Source organism: Pavona decussata, unplaced genomic scaffold (assembly GCF_977016875.1).
Source record: "Pavona decussata unplaced genomic scaffold, jaPavDecu1.1 SCAFFOLD_115, whole genome shotgun sequence".
In the NCBI taxonomy this organism is placed as follows: Eukaryota; Metazoa; Cnidaria; class Anthozoa; order Scleractinia; family Agariciidae; genus Pavona; species Pavona decussata.
This window is the reverse complement of record NW_028145529.1, coordinates 121,830-146,723: the sequence shown is the minus strand read 5'-3', so window position 1 is coordinate 146,723 and position 24,894 is coordinate 121,830. Positions and strand designations below refer to the sequence as shown.

The window sequence follows — 24,894 nt, the reverse complement described above, 5'->3', positions numbered from 1 at the left end:
AACGAAAAAAACAAAAGCAAAAAACAAAAAAACAGTCATCAACTATCAGGTCGAATTTCAGCGTGTCAAAACTGCGTGATAGTCAACAATTATTCCACTCGCGCTTGTTGGATATGAGATGATAGATAGCCAACGAGGCGCGAAGCGCCGAGTTGGCTATAATCATCTCATATCCAACAAGCGCGAGTGGAATAATTGTTTTATTAAAAACAATCAAGAAATATTGTAAGTTATGGCTGGTTTCACTTAGCAAGAACAACCAGAAGACCATTTTAATGATCCCTATCCTCGGGCATGGTATAATAGCTCATATACCATGGCCGCTAAGCCAATCAAATCCCTGGAATTGCATTATACAATGATCCAGTTTTTAATAATTGGTGATAGTTAATGATAGTGCATGATAGTTTGTGATCAAGCGCACGTGATAGTTGGACTATATGTCTGAACACAGTTTGCGCGCGCTTTACAGGTTCAGTTATTAGAGAGATTAAGCAGCTACTACGGCGACAGCAACAAGAAGGTCACAAAACAATAGGATTCAATGTGCAAAAACAAAGGCCCGACAGCAACAAGAGCGTCACAAAACAATAGGATTCAATGTGCAAAAACAAAGGCCCGACAGCAACAAGAACGTCACAAAACAATAGGATTCAATGTGCAAAAACAAAGATCCTGCACGTGCGTTAAAAATTTGGGTACATTTCTTCGCCGTACTCGGTCAAACAACAACGTGAAATGACTAAATTCAAGGTTTTCTGGAGAACGAGCGCACCTGACGGTAAATTTTCGTTCTTCGTTACTGTCTCGGCTTGAACGCCATTCCCACCTGTTCTGTTACTGGATATAGTTCGGCCACATTACACAAGTTGAACGAATTGGAATAATCGGGAAGTAGTACAAGTTAGGCGAACTTAGAGTTTTAACTGACGTTTTCGTTCGCGTTGCCGTCGTGTTTTCTTAAAGTCCTTAATGACGCTAAGGGTGTTGTAAGCAAATACGGCGTCGAAAAAGCGATCCCTCAAGTTTATGTCAATGAATCAAAAAGTTGAGTTAAGTTCTTAAAATAGCTCAGTCTCTCTCGTTTGTGAACCTTTTTTTATCACCGAGAAAAGAAAGTGAGTTCACGAATAGCAAAGCCTTTTTGAACGCTTTTCATCTTTGCTGTAAAAGACCCATTCTCGACCCCAGAGGTCTCTCCTTTTGCATGACGTAGTCAAAGCCGAGCGGCGCTGGGGTCGAGAATGTAAAAAGCCAATCAAAGGCCATGGCCAGGCATGCGCATTTGACCGAAAAATTATGACTGGTCGTTTTAGTGGAAATGAACTGTTTTCGAAGGAACCGCTCGTTAGAATCTCGTGCAATTTGGCAAACAGTAGTTCTCTAAAAGCGTAACTTGCCTACAAACAAAAAGCCAGATATGACTTCCTGAAACTGTAGTTAATTAAACGTAGCTAAATGCAGAGTGGGCAAAGAGAAATAAAAATACAGTAAATCAATATACGTGGACCTTACGTCACAGACCAGCTTTCAAGTAGATATTGCTAAGGTTAAAAAAACTAATCAAAGAAACAGGAAATGAATTCGAGATTTTAGGCCATTGATAAAGGATAGTTGTGAAGAGATTACGAAAACTGAAAGGCAAAGATATTATGACACGAATATATTAAAGCATGCACCGCGCTTTAGCAATTCTTTTGTTCGCAGCCACAAGCGTTTAGAAGGATAGACTTTCTTGGTTTTTTATACAATCTTCAACCACATATCCTTTCGGAGTGAGCGAGAAAGGAAGTGCCATTAGATCCTATTTGTTTTATGTTCAGTCAACAAATAATAATAATAATAATAATAATAATAATAATAATAATAATAATAATAATAATAATTATAATACAAATAATAATAGTAATAATAATAATAATAATAGTAATAATTTCATGCGCGTATTTTAGCGAGCATGGCCGGCAATACAATAAATGCATAATCTGAGCGTTCTCGTTAAATGTGTAGAAAGCGTTTTCAACTTGCTTAGAACTTGTTTAGCAAAGCACCTTCCCAAAATAATCTTAACGCTTCGGTCGTTTTTTGTCAATCATTATATCGTTACTCGCGAAATAGTTAGTTAGCTTCATCCACACCCTCCACCCGGCCCCCTTCCTAATAAACAATCACTCAAAAGAATGGGCAAAAATTCTATAAATGCAGTTTCCCTTGTATCTGCTATATTTTACAAGCTATCACTGTGTGTACGCTCCACTGCCGAATTTTAATAAACCATTCGATGTTAATGGAATCAACTCAAGGACTATCAACGAGTCCCCGAGTTCTCCTGTTGGATCTCTGTTCAGAGGGCCTCCGCACGGATGCCAAACGCTTAAGGTTTAACTTTAAAAAGTGTAGTTTTCTTCGGTAAAATGTTACCAGGAATGGAGCGAACAGTCGAAATGCTTTTTTCACAATTCAATTTTAGACAATTCAAGCCCCACAATAAATAAATTAGAAAAAATGCTAAATGTTTTGCGTTTTTGTTTTGTTTTGCTTGTTTCTTTGTCCGTTGTTTTGTTTTAAGTACGCTTTGTACCGATTTCAAAGCAACTGAACGGATGAAGTAGACAAAAGGTCAACGTCCACGTAGATGAGTCATCACGTAAAAGCCAGTAATTATACTAATTGAAATAGGCAATCACGTCAATCCACAAAGGTGAGACGTTTCCTCCTTTGCACCTTGAGGGGTTGAATGTGTTTGTTACGGGAAGCAGAAGGAGCAGGTTGTATGGCGAGATGTCGAGGAAGATAAGTGCCTACGACAATTTTGCTCACATTGATAAAAACAGCCGAAGGTACACCGTGCAAAGAACAGATTCGTCGATTTCAAACCTGAGTAGCAAAGCTGAAGACAGCAATTGTTATGCAGTGTTCCTGTGTATCATCAAGTGGCTCGCGGCCGTCTGCCTTTGTTCAGTGGTTTTATTCTGTGTCGTGGGCAGCAAAATAAATTTACTGGTTCTTGGACAACACTTTAGAAACATTAACCGTAATGGAAATAGTACCACAGATGAACTACCCGCAGAGACAAGCAAACAAGCTTTGTTCATTATGCTACTTCTTTCTCTAATGATTCCACAAGCCCTGTCTCTTATTTACGCTTCATGGACGAGTTTGAGGAGAAAAAGCCGACCATGGCCAACAAAGAAGGGATTCATTCTGGTAAGGGTTATTACTTTGCAAAACTTATAAGGGGCTAACGGTGTTTATCAGTTGTAATTTTTTAGTTTGTAGTTGCGGAGGTTTTATCATGGACCGCATTTCAACACAATTTCTCTATTAAATTGATTTAACTTTTTTGGAGTGCAAAGCATATTTAAAACGAATAAGCACCATCTTGGCAGTAAGATAATGGCTCCTTGATGATCAGCTGAACTTCCGGATCAATTATGTCGATCAGGCTAGTTACGAAACATACAGAGTAACTGAGTTCTTGAAATTCACACACTGACAAAAACGCAGAGTATTCTGGAGACTATCTATCCAAAATTTCTTCGGGCTACAGCATTTTCGAAAATGATTCAGATCGGTGTCCTCTTAACTTACTGCTCCTAGGCTGAATTCTTTTTAAGATAGCTGGTTGAAGTTGAAAAGTTACTTTTAAAGGAAAAAACAAACAACCCTTCAGTCAGTTTGGGCAGAACTTGTATATCCCGAGAACATGCAATAACTATCAAACTTTAAAGTGTAATGTTATTAATCATCCAGATTCAAGCAGTAGCTAAAAGATTGAACAAACTAAAAACAGAAAGATGAAACACTGAGATCAATTTGCGACAAGAGAAGTTAGCTAGTAGAAGCCAAGGCGGAGGAACGTCGGTGCGTATCACACTCGCAAAAGAGGTATGAACTGTGGGAATACAGAAATCAGCAAATATAATTGGAGTGGTGGAAAATGAAAACAGAGGGACTGTGTCATCAGATTGCCGTTACAAGTTTCAAAGTGAAAATTTTTCCTGAAGGCGTGGAAGATTTGGAAAATTTTGTAATTAAGACAGTGCCAAGGTGAACATGATGTGAAGGGGTAGCGTTAAGTACATTTTCTTGCTATTATAAAGTGTTAAATTTGCTTAGAGAATAAACACTTAATGTTTTATACTTGCCTCAACGGTTGGGCTGGTTCCTACAGGTTTGATAGCGTTACATGCAAAGTGTTTTAAAGTAAACGTCGTTTCCCTTCAATTCTCGATAAGCTTTTTGCTCGCAAAACAGAGTTAAATCAGCAAAATTTATTTTTAAATTAGGCTACCCAGATGCTCATTCTTATATTTTACGTGTGTGTCTAGTCATATCTTGCTTTTTTAACAAGCTTTTCTGACCACGTGTGATGGGTACTCGTGGCATAATTCACGAACTCTCAAGGGCTCGTTTCACCGGTGCATGACATATCTATTCGGAGCGCCTTCTCAGACAAATATTTTCATGAAAGTAGCAGTTTTCAGTCTTTGGCGAAATATCTCTAAGTACACGAATATCTATTGACAGAAGGATTCAGAAGGATCCCAACATTTGTTTCAAATTTCAGTCCCCGCGTGGGCCACTTGTTATACGGAAAAGTGAAACAACTGAGCCTGATATTGAACGTGTGGTTTAATGACTGAACTTAACATTACAGACAAAAGACAATGTTTTTAGTTACTTACCTTGAGGCTATTGAATAAAAAGACAAATGCATGACAAGGCATTCCTTGCCTCACTGCGCTTCAATTATTTTGTCAGTCGTTGTTATTTCGCTACAAAATGATACAGTTGAAAGTTTTTCTTTTTTTTTTTTGACAGTTTCTTTTTCCGAGAACGACATTTGAGACCGAAGAGAACGAGGTGTCCAGCTTCGAGTATTTGTTACAAATCTAACCGATGAAAGTAGTGTTTGCTGTTCACGGAATAGCATGCCATTGTTTCTGTGACTTTATAAGGTCATTGTGACCTAGAGTTAATTCAAAGGCATTTGCTGTGTCAACGCCAAGTGTTATGTACGTTTCCAAGCCGACAGTCTGCCTATTTCTGCTGACGTCAATACCAGACAATAGCCAACAGAATTTCAAATGCCCATTTTACTAAAATAAACACATCTCAAATATCACTAACCGCCGGTTTAACAAAAAAAAAAAATTAAACGAAATCACTGCGGCATTGTTCTAACTTTTGCGAGATCGAAAAAAAAAATAAATAAATAAAAAGAAAAGGTTAAGAAATAGAGGAAATTTCCCCAAAAGACATGAAGTAATACACGTACAGTCCACTTGCCCTTTTGGTTTATTGCTTATGTGTATTCTAAGTCCCGTATTGTATTTTTCGCAGATTTTACTTGGTGGTTGCCTGGAGACCATTTCCCTTTGTTATATTACCATGGTAATGCTGACAGTTGTGCCAATCACCCCAGACGCCATTATACTGCTCATGTGCAGTTTACCGATGGTATCCGCTATGTGGCAGGCAGTCAAATCAAGATCACGATGGAACACAGGGGCTGGAAAGTTAGATGTCATCAAGTTTGGAAGTTCAGCTGCTCTTGCCGTAATCGGCATTACACTGTTGCTTTATAAGGTGACAACAAGAAAGTCTTGTAACAAAAATACGAATTTATACTTTTCAAAGTCCGCAATAGAAAACATTAAATGGTAGCATTTTGAATGCGGTAAAACGTGATACCGTTGAATTGCATTGCACATTCGTACTGCGCATAATTTCTTTCGTCATTAGCGCTCGCACGTTTAAAACATCGTTTGTTCCCCTTGATGCTTACCCCAGCCAATTACTAAGTGGTTCCAAGAGACTACCTCATAGTCTCTTGGTTTGTTATTGTCTCCTAAACGAGAACCGTAACCTTTTTATTATCTCGTTACTTTAACTTATATATTCATTACCTTCTTTATTTTTATTTATTTATTATTATTTTTTTTTTTTACAAAAAATTGACAATAAAAACATGAGTTATTGCTAGAAATACGAGCTTGCCCACCACTCGCAGGCATGAAATAGTGATACTGAGAACTCGCATCACTAAGAACTAGCAAGCAAGAAACGTTTTGGGTAAATACTGCTTCATTTTGTGCTTGCCTGCCGAGACTTTTATTTTAATTGCCGATTATGCTTCATAAATTCTATGTATAAGCTTTTTTCTAAGTACTGTTTTATCTATGTAACTTCCGCTACCACCAGGCAAAGCAGTACGATTACAAGCCGGATTATGGGGTTAATTGAATGGATCGTACCTCTTTCTCAGAAACGGTGAACCAATCATTTATATTACATTTATTGAAATAATATACAGTGGTGAAAAAACACAGAAAGTTTGAGAAATTTTTTACGACATCTTTTCTTTGCCAGGGATGACCTTATTGTGCATGCCAGCGATGTTAGCTGAACCGCGTATTAATTTAAAGATAATTTTACTGTGTTTGGGAGTGGACCTCAATCATATTCTCCTTCATCTCTTTTTTCCCAATATTTGCAAAACACAATTTTCGATATAATTTTAAAGCCTTTTATTCCGTGATTTCAGATACTTGACACATCTGCGCAGATCAGCACTGTATTTGCGTTGATTCTTATTTCTATCGCTTGGTCACCAAAGATGCGGAAACTTCAAATTCAAAGAGGGACAGAAGCGTCTAGCCTAAATGGGGATAGTGTTATCAGTGTTATGGAGCGAGGGAATGCCCAACACTCTGGTTTGAAAAAGAGAACTGCTCGTGGCAAAGCTGCAATTGTTTCTTCTCTGTGGAAACTTCTTCTCACTCCTTCAATTGCCATTCTGTTCGCCAAAGTTTATCATATCACTGAGCTGGACAATATTTCTGCTGGACTGAAAGCAATTAATGCAAATAATCCATCATTTGTGTATTTCATGTTTCAAGTGTTCACCAGCTTCTTTGGCTACCATTTTGGATGGCTAGCCTGCTCACTTTGCATGCAGCAGATTGGGTACGCTCTACCCTTGACGTTAGCCACACCAATCGCGGTTTTGATGATACATGTGTCATGGATTTGCGAGACGAGCACAGTTCCCCTGCCTTGTGGATCAGAGAACCTAGTTTACAGTCTTCCTGCGGGCGTGCTTCTCTTCCTGGCGCAGTTCTTTGCGACAACGTACTACGTATGGAAAAGCCAAGGAGTGATTATGGCCAAAGCACACGACCTTCTTTGGATTCCATCTTACAATGGTATGCGTTGTAAAAAATAAGGCCTTGAGATTATCTCTTTGGTAATGAAGGTTGTGTATTAGCATTTTTCTTGTTGACTGTGCAAAAATCACAATTATGAAATGTGTTCGAGAGACTGGCCAATAGATTCAGCTGTATTTTTCTTGTTGACTGTGCAAAAACCACAATTATGAAATGTGTTCGAGAGACTGGCCAATAGATTCAGCTGTAGTGTGAACAGTAAATAATAGCTTTAATAGTAACTTTATTTTGTATACGCTCATGACACTTAAAAATATATGTGTAAAAAAACACAGTCAGTAATAAAATCGATATAAGAAGTAAAAAACAAAAACAAAACAATATCTCTAAAAACAATGAGTAACTGTCCACAAAATGTTCAAAGAGGTATGTTTTAAGTCTCCTTTTGAAGCTCTCCATAGAGTTTGACTTGCGCAAGGCAAGTGGCAGATTGTTCCATAATCTTTGGACACATACACCAAATGCCTCACAACCACAGGTCTTTCATTGATTGATCTAAAAGTTCATTTGTGTTCAATCTCTAGAGATCCCGCGTGAGAATGGTAGTGAAGCCTAGAAGATGCGCCATTAAGCGACTTACAAACTATTAATAAAACCCTAAAAAACTGCGACAATTGACTGGAAACCAAGGAAGGCCTATCGAGACAGGGGCCCCGTCTCTCCCTCTCTCGCTCCTGAGGACGGGAAGAGGAGAGACCCTGGGAACGAAGATTGACTTTTTTCTTTCTCTGCTATAGACCTTTATCACTCGGTGGCCATGTTGAGTCTCAGATGAATAAAAAGCTTTGTTTTTGCACGGCAAACCTGACACTGAATTGGTCTGGGCTAGGCTTGCCGTGCAAAATCAAAGCGATTTATTCTTCTGAGATTTAACATGGCTCCGCTTGACAATGGCCTATTTGGCTTCCAATTTTATCTGCTCGAAATTTGCTTATGTTTACAAAAAAAGTAGAAGCGGGATGACTTTTATTGGGAGACGTTCTTAGAACGCAGCACAAATGCCAATTTGTTACACTATCTGTCGGCCGAATAAATTTTGTTATACCAGTATACTGAGTATAGAGCAATATAAAAATGTGTCTGCAGGCAACGCAAACATGTGCAATATGGCATAAATGAGACTGAAATAATAATAAATAGTTAAGTAATAATTATCCTACTGAACATTTACGCTTCAAAGTGTAATCCATAGCGACCTTTCTTTCTTTCTCTCTCTCTCATTTTTTTCTTTACTCTTCAGCTAACAGTGAATTTAAGTACATAAATTGTGTTTATAGGTGTCTGCCTTGAACAATACCTGCTACTGAACAGGCGCAACCAAGCTTCTGATGAAGAACACGCCACGCAACAAAAAATATCAGATGACGTCAACATATTCATCTGCACCACTATGTATCACGAGGAAGATTATGAAATGGAACAACTCCTTCAATCCATTCACGACGTCGATACACACAGCAAGAAATCTGGACGCCATTATGAGTCACACATCTTTTTTGACGGATGTGTGAGAGCTGAAGTACTCAACAGTTTTGTTCTGCAGTTGGCTTCATTGGTGGAAAAGACTCTAAAAGTGAATCTTAGTGACTGTACCAAAATGAAGACCCCGTATGGTATGCAGCTAAAATGGAAACTCCAAGGTGGAATGGACTTCATAATTCACCTGAAAGACAATGCTAAGGTACGAGTAGACTACCTAGTGGATCATTGCACCCTTTTCCTTCAGTTATTTTATAGTTAATTATGTTCTGCTATGACAACTTAACACCAATTATAATTGAGATTAGTTTAATTGTATTTAGTTTAGATCGTTTGAACAAACTTTTCAACGGCAAGTGAAAATGTATAGTGGCCCTAAGTGTTTCTAACTAATTTCGCCTTCAAAATTCTATTCTTAAAAAGTTTTCTAGGAAAAGGTCATCTTAAAGACGAGAATTCAAAACATTTTTTGTCCTTTAAAAGTAAATATTTCTTTTATAAAATAATCCTCAGGTGAAGAACAAAAAGCGTTGGAGCCAGGTGATGTACATGTCGTATGTCTTGGATTATAAAGAAGCGCTTCTTAAAGGTAAGATGTCTTTTTGGTCTTTATGGTAATCAGAATTTTCAAAACGAAACAAAGAAAGTAAAACATATTTCGCATTTCAGTGCAAGATGACCAGTCGTTTATCCTGACAACAGATGCTGACGTCAAATTCACCCATGAGTCCGTTGAGTCGTTAATAGATCAGATTGTTGAGGATCCCCAAACAGGTGCAGTGTGCGCTCGGACCTACCCCATGGGGAGTGGGCCTGTAGTTTGGTACCAAATATTTGATTATGCCATTGGTCATTGGTTTCAAAAGGTAAATAGCGTTAAGTGTGCTTGTCAAATATAGCAGATTTGCACATATATTATTAATTTTATTGTTGGTTTTGTTTTTGTTCTTTAGAACAAAATAGAAGATAGACGTAACACGGTATCTGTGGTTATTTTTCACTTTATTGTTTTGATAAACTGAGGCTAATGCGCCCTCAAATTAGATCTTAGATGAAGAGCAAGTCCCTCTAGAAGATGACATTGAACTTTTGGGATTTGTGTTGGGTTAGACAAAGATAAGTTATAGAATCACGCAAAAGCGGCCATTTAAAGTTGTACTTTTTTCCTTGCAAAAAGAAATCAGAACAATCTGGGCATATAAATTTTGGTTACGGTCAACTCGGTGCTACGTGTTTTGTACGTTGGTTATCTATTATATCATATCCAACGCGCGCTGGCGCAACAGTTGTTAAATATATTTGTTGTCCTTTTCTTCAGAGGATACATTTTCTTGTTATCGACGTAATTTTAAGAGCTAGAAATCCTAAATAGGTGACTCAGGTAAACTTCAGCCAACCAACCATTTCTATAGAAACTGCCTCGTTAATGTCTGAACCAATAGTCGCATGTAACAACTTGCAAGAATAAGTAGTTATCAGGATGTTGCCACAAACACTGCATGAATATGCTCACTTCACACCCTAAACAATAATTCGGCTCCCACCGCTACAGAAAGTTCTATCGTATAACAAAACCCAAGGCAGACCAAACGGACATGTCTGAAAAAGATTGTATTAGAAAATATCACACAATTTTCGACTAAACAAAAGTATTTGGATTATATACTCGTGAGGTTGCATTTCTGCAGATTAGTTCATTTTTTATGTTCTACAAACTTCATTAAAATATTCTATATATAGACCCAACCCATTTGGTCTGAACTCTCGTCAGTGACCTCCTCGCGTAAGCGACCACCTGGACTTAAGATTTTGGGTGGGTACTAAAACGGGCATGAAAAGTAATTGTTTAACACCATTTAAACAACATTTCAATAAATCTTCTCTTAATTCTACAATTACGTGACATTAAAGGAGGCCAAACAGTGCTGCTACTAGCTTATTCGTGTGTAAATTCCTACAACTGAATGGCTCTTCAAAAGTTTCTTAGTTTTTTTTTTCTCTTTACAGGTGGCAAATCACATGCTTGGTTCCGTATTGTGTAGTCCGGGATGTTTTAGTCTGTACAGATGCCAGGCTGTGAGAGACGTGCTACCAACTTACGCTACAGGAGTGGATCATGCATTTGAATTCCTTACCAAAGACATGGGTGAGTTTGCTGTCTGATGTATTATTAACAAAATTAAGGAATATCTTAAATTCAGAACACTTTAAAGTCTTGAACAAATCCTTGGCTCTTTCAAAATTGTCAGCAATTTAGATATTTTTGGGTGAGTTAGGAATCAGAATAGCATAGGGTTTACAGTGCAACAAATTAAACTGCGTTACAATCAACTTTTATGATCCGAAATGCAACAAACAAACTGCAAAAACAAAATGTGCCCTTGAAAAACTAACGGGCGTTTAATTTTAGTGAAAACTATATTACCCTATTTAGACTTGATATCAACTTTTTAACATATGCAAAATATGTCGATCCGATCTAACGTCATGTTGTCACTCTTTTTTGAAGGGGAAGACAGATGGATGTGCACTCTGATGATACAGCGAGGCTGGCGTTTAACGTACTGCGCAGCTGCAGTTGACGGTACTTACTGCCCAGAAACTTTCGATGAATTTTACAAACAAAGACGTCGATGGACGCCATCCACGTTAGCCAACCTCGTTCTCGTTATCAGAGAATGGAAAAAGATATTGAAGAAAAACGAACACATCTCCTTCCTTTTTATCCTCTATCAGTCTTTCCTCGTTTGCTCTTCTGTTATTGGGTGAGTTTGACCATGAATTATAATAATTCATATGCGCCACACTCTTTAATTGTTTATATTTTCAGTTGTTGGCCGAAATAGTAGACAACCAATTCCCGCTATCACACACTTGCCTGAAACCAGCTAGAAGGATTTATTTATCAACAGAGGTTTCCAAGCCTCACTGTCCTAGCTTTTATATTATTTTGTGGCTAATAGGAACAAAAGCAGAGTGTGTGGTAAGGTTTCTTACTCCAACCGTGCACAACCACTAAGCCTCAACCCTAAAGGACAAAAATAACTCTTTGTCAATTTGGGATAGACACACGGAAAACATCGTAGATTGTAAACAATATATGAATTAAATTCATTGTATTTTAAGGACGGTGCCTACTAATACCGAAGTATTTTTGTGCGGTTTATGACTATGCGGGAAAAGCAGATCTTAGCAAGGCCTCTTGGAATCCAAAAAGAAAATTGGGGGTAACCACGCATTTTTCAGAGATAATTAAGCCATAATTTCTTTAAAAAGCGCCAAAATATGAAGGAATGTATGGGATTTTTTTCCTAAATTGAAGCTTAGTTATCTCCGAAAAATGCATGGTTACCCCCAATTTTCTTTTGAGATACCAAAAGCACTTGCTAAGTTCTGCTTTCTCCGTATAGTTTTAAACCGCGCAAAATTATCCCTGTATTAGTAGGCACCACCCATAGGAAACCCGAGTATCTCGAGATGCGCAGAACGGATGCGCAGTAACAACAGTAGGCACCGTCCTTAACGACTTCAATTCTTCGAGTAGACATCCCTTAAAAAAAAATTAAACTCACTAATATACGGTGCATAGCGTAACATGAACTGTACTCGCTGTAAAATATTTTATATTGGACTTTAATTGCTTAAACATAATTCATCTTTTTTCAGACCTTCAACAGTCATTTTGGTGATAGTCGGCGGAATGATATATTCGGGAATCAATTTGAATGAAGTAACCTTGGTTGTTCTCATCTGTCTTATGGTTGTTGCTTATACATTGGTGTGCCTCTTAACTTCACAAAATTTCCAGTTAAAGGTGTCAAAAATACTGACGTTCGTTTTTGCTGTGATCATGTGTATTGTTGTCATTGGCGTGGCTCTACAAATTTCAAGTGATTTGCAGGAAAGAGGCGCTGAACCGACACCAATACCAAACACGACCGCTACCCTAGCGCCGAAAAGTTTGGAACATCATCTGCCGGCTGGCGTGAGCACCCTTTACTTGGCTGGATTATCTGGTATTTTTGTTGCTGCTGCATTACTGCACCCGAAAGAGTTTACCTGTCTATTACATGCAGTTTGGTATCTCCTGTGTCTTCCGTCTGGTTATCTTCTCCTAACAATTTATTCTCTTTGCAATATAACGGACAGGTCGTGGGGTAGGTACATTTTCTTTATATTTCGGGAAAATATCTCGGTAAAATAGCTCATACAACTAGTCGTATACGACTTGTCCGTACGATGCACGGGCTGTGACAATAAAACTTGGAGGGTAATTCCTGACGGAATTGTTCTCAGCTATTCAACAACAGGCATGAGATAAGGCCCTTCCCACTTCGTTGAATTAAACTGGAAAAGTGGCGTTTTGTCCGTAACCTAGTACTCTGAAGGTCACTATAAAGAGACCTCCATACCGTTCTACACTCGTGGGCAAAAGAGCTGTCCAAAATTTGGAACCACTGAATCAATCTGCATAAATCGCTTTATGTCTGGTACAAAAAAGCATCTTGTCGAAAAATATTCTTCTGACTGCTGAAGGATCAATTTTGTTTCTTTTTCTATTCTGGAAACGTAGCAGGGTATTTATGGCCATGCTACCTTTGAAAATTTTACATATGCGCGAATACACATAAATGTTAATGCTGAATATTTGAATATCGTTCAGCGATTTATGAAAACGGCGTTCTTGTTTTCTTTGAAACAAGTCGAACAATATTCAGATTTAGTCTTAATGGCGTCCACTCCTTTATAGTAGGGAGCTTAAGCAGCAACTACGGCAAACGGCAACGACAACGCCGCAAAACAATAGGTTTAAGGAGCAAAAACAATCGCTCGACGCACGACGGTGAATTTTTCATTTTCTTTCTTGACTTGTACACCACTCCCACCAATTTGGTTCCTGGATAGTACGCCTTTTTTTGTAAAAGTTGAGCGAGTTGAAATAATCGCGAAGTAGCACAAATGAAATAAAGATATATCTAACGAGTGACGTTTTCGTTGCCGTTGCTGTCGTCGTTGCTTAAGCTCCCTAGTAAGCATTCTAAAGATCGACTGTTTTAGGAAGTTTTGAACGTGGAATTCAATAAGTAAACATACGTCTTGTGTTGATCCGTTTAAAGGAACAAGGGAAGGGAAATCTGGCTCGCAAGGCGACGACTGGTACAAACCCCTTGGGAAATGGTTGAAGAAACTTTGCACCTGCTGTGGAAAACAGGAGGAATCAGGACACATACATGAAGCTACAAATGGAGACAGGGTGCGGACAGTGTCAAGTATTAAATGATCAAAATTAGGAAGTGTTGTATGTGGATTGTAAGCGATTACAGTTGAACAGGCTAGTACAGATTAGATATTACATACTCAACTCAGTTATACAATAATAAGATCGAACCCGGATCCAAATTCTGACCTTGTGGTTTCTCCTTCAAAACCTTTCTTTCTCTTTTTTGTGAAGATTAATTTATTCAAGTTTCGCAGAAATATTTTGTAAAGGCCTTATTTTCAGTGTCCGTATTCAAAGTTGGGGGAGCCAGATCTTAACTCCAAGTCGCATCCTGGTTACGGTGTAACTGTGCATTATTTTTGGAGTTAGATTTGGTTATTTTTAAGTTGAGATTTGCTTGCGTGTGTGTGTTGATATATATTACTAGATGTAGGAAACTAAACTTAGTCTGAACTTTCTCTGATCATTCTTTAGATTAACAACCACTCAAACAAAACAACGAACGAAGAAACTAAGCCCTCCAGTGCACAAGGAAAACGAGTAATCAAGATGGAGGACACAGAAGTCCTAAGCTCTCAAACTGAGAAAAGTCTTAATGGGCATCTGAAGAAGAAAATCTCAGAAGGCGTATGCAGTACAAGTTCTGTGATTTCACTTTCTGAAGGATCCACGCGCGTTCAGGCACACGTTGATGTTAATGTTAATTATGACATTCCAAACGTAACAGTATATTCTGCTGATGAAATCCCGAAAAAGAATGGCGGTAGATCTACGCAGCTGGTGAAGTCGAAAGAAGCTACAGAATCCAATCCTACTGTGGAAAGCGAAGTGCGCTCAAATGATGCAACATTTGGACCATTGTCTGAGCAGTCAGTCCAAACTGAGCCAATTTCAAAAGGAAAGCACTTGTCAATGAAAAACGCAACGGCAGAGGATCAAGATGAATCGTTTTCTCGTTCATACAACAGACACCCTCTCGAGAAAGTTGACTCTTCAACTAGCAATGGCATTTTGTCTGAACATAACGAAACAAATTTATGCAGCTCAACGCATAATCCATGCAGTGGGCTCCAAAACAAATTTCCGTCTCGACTAGATGTAGGAGATAATGGTTCATCATATCCTAGTGACATCAGCATATGCCGCCCTTCTTCAAATAATTCACTTAATGAAGAGTCTGGAAATATACTGCATCCTCAGAAAAGCTCAGCAAGTCAGTTGGTCATGGCCAAAGGAAACCAAGAAGACCAGGGGAAACGTTTTCCATACACAGTTTCAGCATTAATAACATCGTCGACAGCTATAGTTGCAGAAACGGATGCAGTTCAGCAACAACAGAGAAGCGAAATGCAATCGATGGTGAATCCTGAGCTATCATTAAAGTTTGGTTCGAGCCTACAACGTCTACCGTTAGGTGAGCATAACTGACATCAATCTCCAATGTAAATTGCACACCGTAATTCTACTTTTCAGAGGGCCATGTCACAATTTAAAATTACCTTTGGTCTTACACAAGAACACTTAGAGTCAGATAATCAAGTATATTTTCCCAAACAGAATTTTAAGGAATTTCTTTGAAAATAGAAGGCTGTGATTTAAAGAAGTTAGCCAACACTATCTAAACTGGGCAATTTTTCATCTTCTAAGGTCGGGATCCCTCTTATCCGTCGTTATTTTTTGCAGGAATTAAAGCTATTAATGAAGTTTGAAAGGCAAATATTACATCCAGAAGGTGAATATCGCAATAAACAAAAAAAATAAGTGCCGAAGCTAACAAAAAACATTAAGAATAACTATTTTATTATTAACATTTGTCTTTCTTTGCTCAGACGAAAACGGGCGGCCGCTGTCAGCACTCAAATACGAAGTTTCTTATTCGGATTTAGATTTACCAGTGGAAAAATGGCTGACTGAAGATTTCAAGGTAAAGTAGCCGTCAAACGCATGAATCACATAAAATATACAAAAGTAATATGCGTGAGTAGACTAGAGCACGTGCAGTTAAAATCCCCTGGAAACCATTATGATCTTTGAGTATAAACTTTGTGTTCGTTCTTTGGTTACAGGGTTACGCGCCCAAGTTTCGTGAGCATGGATATGACACCACGGGACTGTTATTTGGAATGACAGACAAGGTATATATAGGTCCTACTGACAAAGAAAATTAGCAAATAAATAACAAATAAAAGAATGATTAAACTAAAACTCAGCCAAGAAATAACTGTTGTAAGTTCCGTTCCGTTACGCTACACTACACCACGCTATGCTATGCCGTGTCATACTATGCGATGCTATGCTGTGCTGTGCTGTACTATACTATTCTATGCTATGCTACCTAAGCAATGCGATGCTTTGCTGTGCTATGCTATTATATGCTACCTACGATATGGTATGCTATGCTGTGCTACTGTGCTTTCCTGTGCTGTGCTGTACTATCAGGGGCACCCACGACAGTTTTCTCTCAAATCCTTTGAAACGCTATTTTAGGCTATCTGGAGTGCCTTAAAGCTCTGTAAGTTCATCTTAGGCCGCGCTTTAATATTTTTATCTGTTCGGTCGTTCTGGGGGAACTTGAGTCTTTTCAAAATTCCTAGCGCATCTTTGTCCATTTCCCGAAAACCTTAGGTTTTATTTCCTTTCCGAAAATCTTAGCTGACCTTTTTTCGGTACCCGAAACGACATTTTTATCCATTCGACAACAGAAGGCCTTAAATTTCCCATATCACGAAAGTTCGAGGTGAAAATTCTCTTTAGAAAATTGTAGGGGATTAAGGGCCTTCCTCACAGTTAATTTACCAAAACGATGCTATGCTTACTATGCTATGCTATGTTATGTTATGACTCTTCGCACGTGGTGCTTAAAACAGTCAAGATGGGTGAAAGTTTTAAACAATCGATCCTTATGTTCTGAGAAATTTTCTCTCGCCATGTAGTGACACCATCGGTCGTGCACACCAGGAAACGAGTATAAGGAAAGTCTGCACAAGTCTTCCGCTTGTTCAACAGTAAGATTGTTTTATGCAACCTGGTCTCTTCACATTTCGGTCAGTGGGCATTCAATAACAAACTAGGTGGAAGAAGTTTATATTGAAAGTTTTTTTCTTGATACTCAAAGGGCTAAATATGAATTTGTCACCATTTTTCTTGTTAGGATCTTGTAAAGATTGGCATCGAGATAAGGGGGCATCGCCAGAAGCTCTTGCGAGAAATAAAAAAAATCCCCCGAGTGGACATCGAGGAAGGCATTCCGGTAAGTTAGTTTAAACGCTTAAAATAGATCAGCGCTGAAAAGGAATCTTACAGTGCGCTCATTGGCTGATATTTATCATCAGTTAACATCAGAGAAAAAGTTTTCCAAACTTTTTAACGTGGTTTGGTATTTGGCGAGGACTCAGACTCAAAACTAGAATTCTTGAATGATCGTTTTAATTCTTGGGGCAAGACAAAAGAAACTTACGTGAAGCTTTGGAGCTGAACGTTGAGGATCCTTGTTTTTTGTTTCTTTTTTTTAAATTATTTTGACAAACAAAGAAATTTTAAACATTATTAATTTAAATGCAGTTAAAAAGAAAAAGTGACGAGGAGACAGAAAATAAACCAGAAAACTTATGCGCGATTCTGCCTCCCCAATTAAACTAAGATGATTACAAATAATCAAGTTACAGGTTAGTTTTGAAGTCTAAATTTGTAGTGTAAATAGAATTGGTGTAAGGTAAGATGAATGACGATATGAGCAGGACATTGTAACGCGCATGTTGTAGGTGAACACGGGGTTCAAGAAAGTAGACAGAAGGATGCTGACTGATCTAACAAAAAAAAAAACCAGGGGTCTGGAGTATGTGAAGACAGGTAACGTCACGGACACCAACAAATGGCTTAAAGCAACGAACAGTACATAAACCGAGTCAACCCTGGTGGAAAAGAAGAATTGGAAGAGATATCAAAAGAATAAGGAAGAACTTGAAGAACTTGGCGCATGAGAAATGAGACCAGAAAATCGAAAAAGTACGAGAGTCTAGAGAAAAAGTACCGACTAAAAGCAAAAGGGATAAAAACAATCATCGAGGAATTAAAGTAGCGGCTAAAGGCGAAGTCAGCAAAGCTAAGGAGATATGAGAACAGAATAAAACAGTAAATACATAATCATATACAGGCAAAAACTAACGAAAGAAAAGTCCTACGTTTCGGCGACATCTTAGCGCCATTGTCAAGGGACACTAAAATTAAATATGCGATTGCAAGAGTACTGAGAGTTCAGAGTCACTTATTTGCATAAGTTAGACAAAGACCTTAGCGCAAATAGAGTCTGATTGCACATTTAAACATGGTCGTAATTGTTTCATGAGTAACATCTCATTAATGAGACAATCAAACTTGTTCTGGCATTTTTTCAACACCTTGAAACAATTGCGAAGGTCATCTGGAATCCTGCCTGCGTGTCTATTGTCATAGTGTTTGCGCACTGACGAGGTCTTGCTTCTATGTCCATCAACGCGTGCGATCAGATGGCCACGGGTGTATCCGACATAACCAGCATCGCACTGGTCACACTTGAAGTTATACACAACGCATTGTTGATCAATGAGCTGAGGCTTAGGTTCGCTTGTCGGGAACTCCTGGGCAATCTTGCGGCTCGTAAACACTGGTTGGACAATAGTCTGGAGCTTCACACTGAGATCTTTTAACTGTGTCTTCACGATATTAGCAGACTCCTGGTCTTTAAAGGGTATGACGACCCGAGTAGTGTTTTCTGTCGTAGATTTGGACAGTAATGGAGGCTGGTCGGCGACCTTTAGATTTAGAAAGGTTTTAACAGTGGAGTCCACAAGGTGCTTGGGATACTTCAATTTAGAGAACACGGACTTCAGGCGTTCGCACTCCTCAGTGAAGTAGGACCATGACGAAGACAGGCGATATGCACGGTCAAGCATAGTTGTCAATAGGCCGCGCTTGTACCTATTATCAACATGACTGTGGTAATGGAGAAGCAGACCACTGTTTGTTGGCTTCACGAACACTTTAGTTTCAATACGGGGCGCCCGGTTTAGAAGTTGAGTACCAAGGAAGGGGAGCATTCCATCATTTTCTACCTCCATAGTGAACTTGATGGCGGGGTGGGCGTGGTTGAGGGTGTTGAGAAAGTCCCTAGCTGTAGACAAATCGGGCATCACGGTGAGTGTGTCATCAACATATCGACGATAATAAGGTGGCAGCTTACCCTCCACATCTAACTTCTCTTCAATAGACGACATGAATACATTGGCTAGCAAGGGCCCAAGAGGGGATCCCATCGCTACACCGTCGATCTGTTCATACAGGGAACCATTAAATTGGAAAAGCTGTCCCTTGGTGGCCACACCCAAAAGATCAATAAGGTCCTGCTTCGAGATGTTCAAATTGTACTCAGAATTAAACCAGTTGTTTCTAAAGACTCTGTCTGCGAGAATCTTAATGGTTTCATCCAAAGGTACATTCGTGAACAAAGAGGACACATCATAGGACACAAGTAAATCACCAGGTGTTATGTTGAGGTCTCGTGGTAGTTCATTCACAAAGTCGAAAATATCCGTGACTGTGTGCTGATTTAACGACAACGGTTTGAGCATGTTGTTCAACCATTTCGCCAAGGCATAATTATACGTATTGGTTGCTGATAGGATTGGTCGCATGGCTAATTTCTCCTTGTGTGTTTTCGGTAACCCGTACAGGTGTGCCAGTCTAGAACCGGTAATAATGATAAGATAATGTGAAGAACGCAAGTGTACCGAAACAGACTACAGGCTTGGCGGATATTAGAGTAGATGGAGTTGATCTCACTTCTGAGGGCTTCACTCTGTTTAATCTTGGCACGGAGCTCCTCAGCAAGAACATTTTTGCTATAGCATAAATATAACATAACATAACATAATCACATGTTTTATAATGTTGACCAGAAGGGAGTATTTAAGGAACTTAATGATGAAATTCCAAGTGAAAGAGCCATTCCTAATGCGAAAGAAAGTAGCAAATGTTGGGGTGAATTTCGGGGATATGAGAAAGAGCATAAAAGGGAAGCAACTTGGTTAAGGCACGTGAAAGGAGAGAAAAGCAGTTTAACCATCACTGAAGAAACGATAAGAGCGCAGTGCAGAAGGATACATACCTGGAAGGCACCTGCTCAGGATGGAGTCCAAGATTTTTGGATGAAGAAGCTGTCTTCTCTTAACGACCATATTGCAAAACAGCCTCATTATGTTTTGAATGAAAAGCGATTCCAGGGTGGATAACACGTGGCAGGACAATTTTGTGCTTAAAAGATTCTATTCATCCTTCACGAGGAAGTTGTTGACAGGGTTGATTTCAGAGAATATCTACAACTTCCTTGATCAAAAAAACATGCCACCAAAAGAGCAGAAGGATGCTAATATCAAGAACGGAGACAAAGGATCAGTTTCTGATGGATGGGATGATTTTTTAAGACCGAAAGGAGAGCACTGGAAATTAGCAATGGCAAGGGTAGACTACCGAAAGACTTATGACATAGTTCCGCACAGTCGGATAATAGAGTGCCTCGACTTCCTGCAAATTGCTGGCAATAAATCAAGCAGTTCATAACAGAAAACATGGCAGGCAGGCAACAGAGCCAGCATCACAAGGTGAGTCATTGGGGAAATGTTAGCATCCGGAGGGGCATCTTTAAACGCAGTAATTTGTCACTATTACTAGTACTGTTTGTAATCTGCATGGTGCTGTTGACAATAGTGTTGTTCCATAGGAACACAATGAAAACTCACTTGTTTATCATGGACGGTTTAAAGTTGTTCTGGGACAAGCGAGAGACAAGTACAATCCCTTCCTAACACTATGCGTGAGAAATGAGGTGTTTTGAACATAAAGAGAAGTAATGTGGCTGGGTGTGAAGGAATTGAACTCTCGAGCGTGAGGATAATGAATGAGGTGGAAAGAAAAGGTTACAGATATCTAGGAATTGTAGAATTTGGTAAAAAGTAAAGAACGAAGAAATGAAACTTAACGGAAGAAATAAGATCATGGTAATCAACACATGGACAGTAGTGCTGCTACGGTAAGGGGTAGGAGTTTTGAAGTGTACAAAGGAGGATCTGAGGGAGTTAGACAGGAAGAGCCGTAAAATGATGACCTTGTACGGTGCACTACGTCCGAAAAGTCACGTTAACAGGATTTATCTTTTAAGAGGAAGAGGTGGAGGCGGTCTAATAAGTTGTGAGAGGTGCACGGCATCCGTATCGAGAAGAACAGTGTTCGGTGGAATGTGAGGAACAGGATTGGGGGATTGTTGCTGGAAGCAGTAAAGGCATCTAGAGTGGTAGTTGTGGAAATTTGTGTAAAATCCCAGGAATTCAAAAAAATTGGTAGTAGAAGGAGAAGAGAAATGGTGGAAACTGAATAAAGGAACATGCATGGACAGTTTCTGTGGTAGTTGAAAGAAGCGGTTGGAAATTGGAGTAGGCTTAAAAGGCAGACCTGAGAACCAGCACAGAATTCGACGCCCCCATCTTTGCGGCCCAGGAGCAAGCTCTGAGAACCAACTATGTGAAGTTCCACGTGGACAATAGTGCGGGATCTTCATTGCACAAAATGTACAACGAGATATGTCGAAGTGTTACCCATGTGATCAGTGAGTGTAGTAAAATTGCGCAGAAACAATATGCATGAGTATGGACATGACATTGTTGCCAGAATGATTTTATCACTTATTGGGAACTGTGGATGGAGTGGATGGGCTGGAAAGAGCAGAAATATGGTATGAACACCAACCCGACAGAGTTTTGGAATCAGACGAGATCAAAGCGTTTCTGGACTTCGATGTACAGTGTGAGCATGTAACAGAGGCGAACTAGAAGACCGGATATTGTGAAAAGAAAGAAAATTGAGAAATACCATTATTTCAAAGGTTAGATACCAGCCACATAGGTTATGCGAAAAATGGAGGTGACAACTTTTGTTGTAGGAGCTTTGGAAACCGTCTCAAAATGTCCCAATAAGTGGCTTGAGAAAACTGGTATAAGGCTAAGACCAGATCATTCAGAAAACCGAATTGCAAGGAACTGCAAGAATACTAGGAAGAGTCCTTGAGACATGAAAAGTAGTGGCCAGACCCTTGGACCATTCGCTTTCAAGGGTAGTTTCCATTTGACCATAGAAACTGAGTTTTTATGTATTCGGCACTATTACCTTTAGCAATGTTTATACTGCAAGTGCTAGTGGGACCGACCATTAAACTTGTAATACAAATACCTTAATCTAACATAACGTGGTAACAAATCCCAACTGGCAGGAGGCAGGCGAGCTGGAAGCAGAAAGAGCGGAACTTGAACACGCGGCTTCCGTATTTCAAGTCCGCTACGTTTCCTTTCTTCGTTATGACGAGTTTTGTAATCAATTAGCGCACAGAGGCATCAAAAACTGAATACAATTTGTTTATCTCGATGAGCAAATCCTGAACCTCGTCAGGGCCAGTGTGCATAGTGAGCTGGGACATTTGAAGGGCCGGCATAATCTTTTAAGAAATATGAAAACGGGGACTTGTCATGGCGACAGTAAGTGAAGATGTTCGCTTTAGAACGTCTCCGCAAGGCTAGCTAGAGAGCTTCGACTTTATTTATTTAATATGCATGTGGGCCGATGAACAGTAAAAGGGAATGACTACTATATTTTCTCCTGGCGGGACAAAAGGGATAGTCGAACAAGAACCGAAATAAGTAATAGTAAAAACGCAGGGAATAAATTCACGGATATAATTTAATGGATTTAAATAGAGATCACCAACGTCCAACCACGGTATTCCACGAAAACCAGATTAGCGGATTGATAATGCGTGGAAAGCACTAGTAAGGGTAAGAGAGGAAAGAAATGATTTGCGCCCCAGATACCCCTCCTCCCTCCAGCCACGCAAGCTAGTTGAGAGCCATTCAGATGTGATGGCAACAGTCAGCAAGGCGATAACGCCGGAACAGTAATGAGTTGATTAAGTTGGTCGTATCTAACAATTCTTTTTATTGTATAGGACGATGTAAAAGATTGGTTGGAAGAACTTGGCCTTGGGGAATACTGGCCCACGTTTGAATCAAGTGGATATACAGAACCAAGTGACTTGGAGGATTTAAAAACGATGAGAAAGGAAAGCGTGAAAGAAACGTTTAACATCCACAAACCCGGCCATTTTAACAGGCTGATATCTGCCATTCGCAAGCTACAGTATCCTAATCAAGGTAACTAACAAGTCAAAACTGATTATTTAGCAACAGTCGAGATTTGCAGTAACACACTCACTCATCGATTGTTTCCTTTTCATATGGTAAATTGCTACGATACTGACTTGTGATCAGCTTCCAATTGATGGGGATACAGTGCAAACTTCATACCTTTTCTTGAGAGAACATCTGATTGATTTTCTTGTGCGGGTTAAAATGATACGTATTTTCATTTTGACTCAAAATAAAGCGATCCACCTCTCGAATGGAGTATTCAAGAAGTAACCGTATTTTGAGAATGGAGAAAAAATGTTTAATAATTCCCATTACCCTCGCCGATTTGGGAGGAATCTTAGCCCAAAGCTATATATTATATAACATTGTTGTCTCCTTTTCTCATTGCGTCACGTAACGCGTTTTGACCAATCACAGGTTAGCGAAATTATGTATTATGTATAATTTATACATTTGAACTCAACTGTGTTTGTTATTATTGTTTTCAAATTTAGGACAGGAGAAAATTCGTCACACACGCCGTGAACTTGATCGTCTTCCTTTGTACTACATGGACGTTGACAACCAAGACGACGGTATTGAGTATGAATTCTGGGAAGGTCTCCGTCAAGCGTGCCTCATTCCAGAGCTCAGTGCCTTTGACCAGACCGCTAAGCTAAAAGAAAAACTTGTTGAACTTAGAAACACGACTCTAGTCGTATTTGGAGTCACTAACGCATTGTGGATGATAATTATTCTCGCCCTTGTTCAACAACAAGATTTAAAAGTCCTGGGTGTAGATATCATCGGACTTGGCTTCCTAGCTATTTATGGATTTATATTTGTTATTCAGTTTTTGGCTCTTTTAGGGCATCGTTTTAAAACAATAGTTCATGTTTTAGCGCGAACTCCCTGGAAAGTAGGAAAAAATCGTGTTTATCCCTCTGAGCCCACAAACAGTCAGTAAAAGCATTCCAAGTTTAGCTCGGCCAGTTAAACTAGTCTTAAGCTTACACGTCTTGGCCCAAACGAGATTTACCTTAGTAAATGCTCAGTAATACATAGCAGTAGGTTTATGAACAGCACTTTATCACTTATTTAAGTTCTGTGGGCTTTAAAGTCATTTTAGTGAAAGCATAAAAAGACTTAATTGAAAGTAGATTATTTAACTTGTTACAGCGCTCTCAATTTATAGTCTATCGTATCAGCCACGTTCCTTCAATTTTAATAACAGCGATCTAGCTTAAAACAGAAATCTCTCTACCACTCCCTGAAGAAGCTTTGTCATGATGGATTTTATGAACCTGCGACCAGGTGTTCTTTTTCTCGGGGAGCGCAAAAGTTTGGCAGCGCGAGAGTCGGCGATCGGGAGTTCTTCTCTTCTCCCGACCGCCGTCTCTCGTGCTGCCACACTTTCGAGCTCCCCGAAAAAAAGAACGCCTGGTCGCAGGTTAGGATTTTATGCAATCCAGGCTCACTATTATTCAAAAGCTAAAGATCTCCACACAAATGACTCTCAAAATAACGCTGAGTTAGTCAACCATTACCGTTCAAAAGGATCAATTTTCTTGATTTTTAATGCAATCTTTAATCCATATATCCTTTCGGAATAAGCGAGAAACGAAGTGGCATTAGTTCTTATTGCTTTTATGTTAAGTTAATAATAATAATAATAATAATAATAATAATAATAATAATAATAATAATAATAATCTCATGTACGTACTTTAGTGAACGTGGTCGTTAATACAACAAA

General features: G+C 39.1%; 2 protein-coding genes across 2 annotated transcripts; one reads left to right on the top strand and one right to left on the bottom strand.

The window, feature by feature from the left end:
* Positions 1-1,860: 1,860 nt before the first annotated feature.
* On the top strand, positions 1,861-24,799 carry LOC146469852 (uncharacterized). Its single transcript, XM_085122696.1, has 16 exons — positions 1,861-3,207; positions 5,347-5,592; positions 6,551-7,211; positions 8,510-8,913; positions 9,225-9,300; positions 9,381-9,577; positions 10,719-10,857; positions 11,221-11,476; positions 12,378-12,868; positions 13,829-13,965; positions 14,407-15,346; positions 15,762-15,856; positions 15,999-16,067; positions 17,084-17,182; positions 22,958-23,162; positions 23,654-24,799. Exons 1-16 carry the CDS (start codon positions 2,782-2,784, stop codon positions 24,103-24,105), a joined length of 4,893 nt encoding a protein of 1,630 aa, XP_084978822.1. The 5' UTR covers positions 1,861-2,781; the 3' UTR covers positions 24,106-24,799.
* Positions 18,078-19,601, bottom strand: LOC146469853 (uncharacterized). The gene has a single exon (XM_085122711.1). It carries the CDS (start codon positions 19,599-19,601, stop codon positions 18,210-18,212), a length of 1,392 nt encoding a protein of 463 aa, XP_084978837.1. The 3' UTR covers positions 18,078-18,209.
* Positions 24,800-24,894: the final 95 nt, after the last annotated feature.

Bases quoted from the DNA above. Each gene is read 5' to 3' on its own strand.
- LOC146469852 (XM_085122696.1), top strand. From the start codon at position 2,782: ATGTCGAGGAAGATAAGTGCCTACGACAATTTTGCTCACATTGATAAA. The intron at 9,301-9,380 runs GTAAGATGTCTT...TTCGCATTTCAG, and splicing joins TAAAGAAGCGCTTCTTAAAG to TGCAAGATGACCAGTCGTTT. The intron at 16,068-17,083 runs GTATATATAGGT...TTTTCTTGTTAG, and splicing joins TATTTGGAATGACAGACAAG to GATCTTGTAAAGATTGGCAT.
- LOC146469853 (XM_085122711.1), bottom strand. From the start codon at position 19,601: ATGCGACCAATCCTATCAGCAACCAATACGTATAATTATGCCTTGGCG.